The sequence below is a fragment of the Limulus polyphemus genome, unplaced genomic scaffold (assembly GCF_000517525.1).
Source record: "Limulus polyphemus unplaced genomic scaffold, Limulus_polyphemus-2.1.2 Scaffold245, whole genome shotgun sequence".
Lineage (NCBI taxonomy): Eukaryota > Metazoa > Arthropoda > Merostomata > Xiphosura > Limulidae > Limulus > Limulus polyphemus.
The window spans coordinates 341,087-349,653 of NW_013665855.1; the positions used below are offsets into that span (position 1 = coordinate 341,087).

Here is an 8,567-nt window from a genome sequence, read left to right on the forward strand (position 1 = left end):
TTCTTTGTCATCGAATTTACATGGGTATATTTTAATTCAGCTTCATGTGTTAGTTAAAAATTAATCAAGTTTTTTTCATACATCACAGATACATTCAAGCAACCAAGAGGCATCTATAAAGAATGTTGTTCTATGTTTGCTTAGTAGCTTGAAATCATAGCAAGGAAATACATTTATATGATACTATTAAAGAACCTATACAAGTGGCTTTATATATATATTATGCACTTATGAATTATCTATATTTCACACAAATAAATGATAAACTACTATGCTTAAAACTTCTGCAGTTAAAAGATGTAATATTCATTTCCAAATAGAATGACTTTTTCAGACACCCTAGATAATATAAAACTTATCACTTTAAACTAAAAAATTGGATACCTTAGATGCCATATACTTAATTTTGTTTAAAATTTGGAACTAGTCCATAAATAAAAAACATCTATACATATATACAAAAGCAAAATTTACCATGCATAGCTGGAGTTTTATGTGCACGTTCTGCTCCTTTCCATGGATTGAGATCATTTCTCCAAGATGGAAGCTTATCTACACCCATGAAAGAAAATATACATTTATATTCAATTGAATTTTTGAAGTACGGCATCTTCCAATAGTGCGAAGAATAGTACCTCCAATCACACCTAGCAATCTATATATGTTTTTAACCTCTGAAATATAACTGTTCATTTAATAAATAAATATAAGCTGTTTATGATTAAGTCTTAATGTGGTTCTTTAGTACTTTAATCATTCAATTTGCATTCTAGGAACTTTATTACATGTTAAGCAGTGAATATAATTTTAAAGATCAAACAGTTAAACCTTATTCTTACCAATTTATGTTTAAACTGCATATTAATGTACATAACACATGGTGATTCATTTTTGCTACGTGTACGTAACATGCCAAACTATTTTTAACTTGATATGAAAAAACTTGAACAAGGATACATTACATCTTTGTGGAACATGAATACTATAGCTAATCAAGTAACGTTGTATATTTTATAAAGTTTATTTTTCTACAAATGTAACATATTAGTTTAACAGTTCAAAATATGAAATATCTGTGAGCATTATCTTTGTTACAAAAACATAATGGAGCATGACGTGTTATTTCCATATTATTCCATTACTTCAAGTCATTAGTAAAGGGCTGCAATGAGTCACAGTTCAATGACAAAGAGTGGTACGCAAGATTCATAAATAGATCTGAGACAAAGCTCAAAGGTTCGAGATTGGATTGCTGATGAAGGCCAGATCTTAGTTTCCAGTGGTACCGGTTCTACAGCTGTTGTCCTTGCAAAGCATGCCTCTCTATTCAACACAGGGTTAAGTTCTAGATTTAATGGGCAGCCAACATCACAATGTCCAACTCTGTCATAATGGTAAGTGCCAACATATATATCCTGTGGTGATAGTGGGCCAAGTGGTTTGCATAAAGGTCAGCAGCAAATAATCAGTAAACCAAATACAGTCTAACCTTCCTGAAAGTGCTTTACTTATGCCACTGTGAACACCAAGATGTTTAGACCTATTATTTTCTTTGATTCCACCTTTTTTTGGTGAATAGCAACACAGGAATGGCACCCAAAGTTTGACAACTCACTATACAGTATGCTGGAAATCCTTTGGCAGCTTGCATTACATTACAATCCTACTCCAAATTTTTATCAAACAAGACTCAACTCAATGATATTTCTGTCAATAAGATTAACCTTCATGTAAATAATAGTTACCACATTAATTTTAACATTTCAGCATTTGTTTGAAGATGTTCAAAGTCATCTATGGAAACCTTAGAAAAATACATTACACACCAAATAGAGACTTTGTAAATAAAGACAGAACAATTTTGTTCCATCACAAAAAGAAACAACAAAGTAATGGTTTAAACTCTGGAGTCTGAAGGGGTGTAGTTTCCACCAACTTTATCAAGTAGTAATTATTGCCTTATCCTTTAAGCAATTGTCTAAGTAAGAACAGAGCTCTCTACTGCAAAAGTAAACCAAGTTGCAGTTATTGTAATTTAAAGCTATCTAGCAGATACTTTCTCAGATTTCTCTACATTGTTCAGTGTTTCATATAAATGGCAAAGTTTATAGATTACACACACAAGAAGATATCAGATCCTTCACAGAATATGTCAATTTTTGTGTTTAACCTATTTATACTTATCAACTATCAAGTTTAAACAGTCACAATAATAAGAATGAAATGACTACCAACAAGATAGGTCAATTTGGTATTATTTCAGTTTAAGTTACCTAATTGTGATAATTATTTAATCCCAGCAAAAATGTTGCATGTTGCAAGGAGCTGAAATTGAACAAGTGAAACTCGAGTGTGGAGAATGCCATTGTGTTCTGGCTTGTAATCTTACATTTTTCTTTTATTGCTCGAGACAACAATTTTTACTGTTATATTTTGTCCTTTGGACAAGTAGGGTTTTACTGCATCATTTATTTTAGTCATTTGTAGGTTTGTAAGAGCCATGTAATTTCATGTAAAATCTGAAATGAGTAAATCTAGCACATATACAAGAACTCTAAATCTCAAGCCAAGACTTTATTCCTTTTAATCTTATTACCTTAATCTGGAATATTGAGGTGCCTGTTACTGTAAGATTTATTTTGGTTACAAATAGTAGGAATAAGAGACTGAAAAGGTCTGCCCTTAATGGTGCAGTGCTTGGTAATCAAGGTTCTACTGTAATTCATCTCAAGTTTCCTCAGTAGCAATACTACCCATGAATTTTGTGTAATAAAAATATTAAAACTATTTTCTATACATACTGTGGAAGGAATGGCTCTCAATGATATTCTTGTGGAACAGCTGTGGAAACGTGCCATATAATTCTTGATACTTTTATTTATACTATAAGTATTTTTTTTTATTAACTACTTGTGAGGTGTGAACATAGGTTCTCTGAACATTAGACTACCATTATCAGGTAAACCACTCTGGAAATTGATAACTAAAAGAAGTTACCTATGATAAAGGATAAGAGTAGGTTTGGGCTTCGAAAGTTTCCACTTTGACTATAATATTCATTCGTACATCCAGATTTCTCTCTCCACTATTTAACACCACCCTTGACCTAAAAAATTTTGAACACTTGAATCAAGCTATTGTTAATTTTCCTATGCTTCAAAGAAAATATATAGAAAGCTTTAATTCTTCCTTATGTGTTATTCTAGTAAACTGAGCTTCTTGATGTCTTTCTTTTAGGAAGATCAAATCTAAACAAAGGACTCTAATGGAGACTTCACTGTAGTGTTATACAAGTTTAAAATAAGCTTCTTAATCTTAAATTCACAATTTATGTATATTAGTTTTGGAATTGTAGTTGTTTTTTTATATACAGTTAAACAACCAGCTTAAAGCTTTTATCAAAATAATTTTTTCAATTACATTAATACTTAGTTCACATAAAAGTAAGTACTTACAAATCTCCATCCTACAAGTGCACTACTTACACTTTCCATCATTGAAACCCATTTTCCATTAAGGCTATGAAGGTCCAAAATAAAATGTTCAGGGATGAGGAATTTATACAGCCTGATGCCATGTGCTTTTAATATAAATTCTTCTAAATATTTATTACACTAAAAGTGCAGTTTTAACAAAATGTAAACAGCAATGTAAAAATGTTATTTTACCCTAATAACTCACGAATCACAATATTTTACTCAACTATCTTAACATAATTAACTGATTATACAGACCTTAGGTAATGAAACATTTTTTTCTGCTGAAACAAATACTTAGTTATAATTAATGATCTGAACCATACAGCACAAAATTATACATTTGTCTCATTATAACTGCAAGTGTGCACACAGAAAATTTTCCTTGATGTAGCCTAAAATATCAAGCTTATTAAAAAAAAAAGGTACATATACATACAACTTCAGTTGGATGACACCTAATTTATCACTTTGACTTAAAAAACTGTTTCAATATTTAGTCAACATACAGTGTATGGCAGATAACTTGTTTAGTTATCTGTCATATGATACCTTTGAGAAAGTTATTCTAAAATAGCAAGTGATAAAATACATAAACCTTGCAAATAAATATCTGTCAGAGCTCACTTGTCATAGTCAAGTAATACACAGCCTCTATACCCACTTACGACAACAAATTTAATGTTTGAAAAAATCAGGTAAATGATACATTTAAATAATGTAAAGAATATTTTTATGGAAACTTTTTAGTATATAAAAATTTTTACTTGTCTCAAACTTATCCAATGAAACAGTTATTGTTAGTATGTTTTCACTATTTTTCGTGAAACACAAAGACTTTTTCTAAAAGGATGTTAATGTGCTCATTTGCAAATTTCTCAAGCTCCTGAATTACATTTTTTTTGCCTGGAAGCATAAAAATCATTGATACCAACAGGAAGGCAGGCCTGAAGAATAGATGAGCCACTAGTAACATGAAGTTATTTCCAAATATTTAGGTATTGTATAGGCCCTTGTTTTGTAATGAAAGCTCCCCAACAGTGTAAATCATAATGCCCTTGCAATATTCAATCTCCCAGAGAGAATGACAGTCTCACTGTTAAAGAAATGAAACAAGTTATACCATCTGATCTTGAGACAAGGTACTCTGAGTAAAAAGAACTTAACAATATTTAAGATGGTACCATACCTGTCTGACACTGAAGTTTTCTATCTACTCAAGACTAGCTTCAGAGGCTGAACAATTTTCTTGTTTATCTTTGAAAGTGAAAACTCAACCTGAAACCCTACCAACTCTACCTAAACCACCTGCTCTTTAAAGTTCTTAGAGAAACAAAGCAAACTGAGAATGTAATTGCTACAGCTTCACTCTGTAAGATCTATGAATCTCTTTCTATCTCTAAGCCTCCTTGCACTAACCTTCAGTGTGTACTAAAGGACTTACTTGGAATGTTTATATTATGAATACAGAGCTTATAAAGTCTCCTCTAGATCAGGTACAAGTACATGTAATTCAGTATAAAGCATTAATTCTAAATAAAAAAACATTATATTAGTGGAAGAGTCATATACATACAAGCATCTATTTGTATTAAGGTTTACTAAATGTTTTTGTAGCAGCAACCAGTACACCATAACTCTTTACAGGCTGGAAAGGTGTCACTGATAACACTAGATTTTCTTTCTTTCTCACAGTTGGAATACTTAAGCAAAGTACATGAAATTAAGAATTAATTTACTAAATAGTATCTAGTTTTGGCTTTAAAAAGTTCATATAAATCAATTTAGGTTTACTGTAATTTTTTATGTACTTAAACTTTCAATTTTTTTTTGTGAGAAACTGCTGTAAAAAAAGCCAAAAAACAAAAATTCTTTCTTTCATTTTATAATTAAGTTTTTTTATGTTTCAGAAAGCTCCATCTGATATACATTCAGTCAGTTTAAACATATTTCTTTTGATATTTCATTTTACCAATTGCTGTAGTCACCATTTCTACCCCATTATTCATAAAAGAACACTAGAACAAATCATATATTTATTGGTACCCTAGGACCCAATCTTAAAATGGCATCAGGTCAGACAAGGTAACAATATTCTTGCTCAAAATAAATTGATTTCTAATAAATCTGCTTTTTTTTCCAGTAAATTATAAGTGCTTTTATTTGTGAATAATTTGAATCTGACAAGTTTAAAAATATTTAATAAATGAGGACCTAAGTCATCTATCTAGGTTCACTTGATGTCTTGTCATACAAAATGTTTCTTGTAGCTTTCAAACAAATATAATTTGTCATGAAAAGAATGTCTAAAGAAACAATTTTCCAGATTTTTGGTCTGTTAACATGTCTTCTAATATTCCCATTAGATTCTAATGTTCTCTGCAAGAGTTCTTGTCACTTTCCAACAAAATTATAAACTGCTTCTCATACAACTATATACCCTGCATTGACATACAATTTGTAATCTGCTCAATCCAACAGTATTTAAATGTTCCTGTAGCTATTTTCAAGGCTGAGCTTCATAAGTGCTTGTTCACATCACATGCTGCAAGATCAAAAAAGGGTGGGAATGAAACCCTATACTTACAAAATCAGAGGGAAAAAAAAAAATTTTTTATGAGATAGAAAATCTTGAGGTAATTATCCAAATTTTTTGTGAATTAGCTAAATAAATGTTACAAAATAAGATATAAATATCAAATATTTTGGTGTAAAACATTATTGAAATTTTGACATCTGGAGTGCACGTGTCTAAACATGCAGACACTGATATTTCTGAAGAAAAACTTGCAGTGACTAACTGTAAACTATGAGACAGTGCTAAATTTACTAAATAAGTAAACCTGAATGGACATGATTTTCCTTAAGAATTAACTAAGTAGTATAAGACAGTGTCCTGGGAATATATTTGAATACACATCTAAAAAATGTTCAACTTAGTTTTGATCTAAGTATGTTTGTTATTGGCACCTGGAACTGCATTGTGGGAATGTATCAGTACATTTTTTAATTCTGATCTTCCATATTCTAAATACCAACCCTCTTACCACTTGGAACTTACAAACAAATAACATGCCTGTTTGACGATTCATCTGACAAAACATTATAAACATTTCTTATCGAAATGTCAAACTTATTGAAAGAAGCATTTCCTAATTTTTTAGGTTTCATTTCTAAAGAATTTACAATTTTCAAATTGTCTGTCAATGATTCAGAGTTTATTAATGAAGAACATTAATATTCTTTGCAATTGGTTCACATTTCCAACAAATTAATACAATGTCTCAAAACATTTCAAGAATTCTAGAAAAGTACTTGTGGTAAGGTTGTGGCAACTAGATATCAATTGCTGTAATAGTTAGTAACATATATTAAAAAATGAGTAACTAAGAATTAAACTTGCATGATCATATATGCTACTAACCATGACAACAACACATTGAAAAAGTTTAATGAGATTATATAGTTGTTTATGTTCGATTTGCGAGTAAAACAAGTTTTCACAGAACAAAAAATTGCTTTAAAAAGCAATGTATCAAATATATATATATACTTTGACTAATTCATGGCTTTTTACAACTATTTTTAAAGCTATACCTATTGGCTATTTTGCAGACTTTAGAGATCTGGAGAAATGACCCATTGTAACTCCAACCTATTTATCACTGCAAGAACCTTGTCACATGGATATAAACTAATTCAAATAATATATTTAATATATTCATTTTAGAAAAATACTTCGTAAATTTTTATAAGCTAAGTACTAACTTTAATTATTATATCAAACTGATATGGTAGTCTTGCACTCAGTTGTGAACCTTCAAATTAAATAGTAATGCTATTTTATTATTAAGTATTATTCAATACATCAAGGGCAATTTCTTACGCTCATTGTTAATTCAATAATAATTAATATTAATACTAATAGCAAAAATAGCCTTTACACATATTAATTTTAACAATCATTTCAAAGACCTCACTTCCATAGAAAACAAGTATTTTCATGATTCATATATATACATATAATTTAAGCACAAATAAGGTTAACAAAACAGTATCGATAAATAACATTAGCACACACACATTATTAGAAGCCACTACCGACTTCCCTTATGAAATTATGAATGTATGATCCATATTGGAAAGACAGAACTAAGCCTAACCTTATAGCTGTATCATATCCCGTAGTATGATTGGTCTGACAAACGAACTCTATTGTGGTACGCAAACGCTTACTGGTTATACTACTACGAGTCCTGCTGCTAAGCCTACTTGTACCTTTTGTTAAAGCATACCTCAGACTCGGCAGGGCTACAGTATTCTAGACTGTGACAAAAAGAACTTCGTGTCAGGACTTCGTAGAACCCGTGAGAAATTTGATTATAGAATATTACACAACAAGTATTACTTCATCACAGTAAATGCAAACGACGCTTTCAAACGTTTCTTTCGGTTTGCTTTACACGCAAATATGCGCAGCAGGTATAAAACTCACATAGAATGGCGGGAAAGAACGACATCTTTGAATGCGAGCGACATGTTAAACATAAAATACCAATTTATTTTTCTTTTGTTATTCTATAAGTGTAATTTCCTTTTAAAATATATCTTCATTATTACGAAAAACAACACTCCACGTTAAACTTACCCATAATTCTTTCAAAAGGAATATTTTGGTTGATAATCAACCCGATTCCAACTATCAGTCGCCACACATCTAAAGTTACCTACAGTGCACAATCAGTAATGAGACGCGCTAACGTCATTACCTACTTTAGTCACTCCTGCCATCTAACGTATGCTTGAAATGATATGATCTCTTCAGAAAAGTAACAAACAGCGAATGTTATATTTTATTATTATAATTACTCGTTTGTTACCATTCTAACTAATTTTAATAGTATGGATACGATGGTCAATGCGTCAGTTTAATTAGTTCTTTGAGATAATAATTTGTGTTTAGATATCATTTACGGAGTGAATAGGTTATCTCCACATTCACATTCTTAATTTAAAAATAAGTCTAACGTTAAATAGTTTATATGGTGTTTCGAATGTAAAAAACAGTTTATACAAGCAACGTTCGTTGAC

The 8,567-nt window shown here is 30.5% G+C and overlaps 1 protein-coding gene across 2 annotated transcripts in view; it reads right to left on the bottom strand.

Moving 5' to 3' along the window:
- LOC106478739 (transcription factor sem-2-like) overlaps nucleotides 1-8,243 on the bottom strand; it is a 26,390-nt gene extending 18,147 nt beyond the window's left edge. For both annotated transcript variants that reach the window (XM_013939300.2, XM_013939299.2), the window contains exons 1-2: nucleotides 8,125-8,243; nucleotides 475-552 (exon numbers count right to left, since the gene is read on the bottom strand). In XM_013939300.2, coding sequence (XP_013794754.2) covers nucleotides 475-552; nucleotides 8,125-8,128 — 82 coding nt within the window. In that variant the 5' untranslated portion in view covers nucleotides 8,129-8,243. The remainder of the gene's footprint in view (nucleotides 1-474; nucleotides 553-8,124) is intronic.
- Nucleotides 8,244-8,567: the final 324 nt, after the last annotated feature.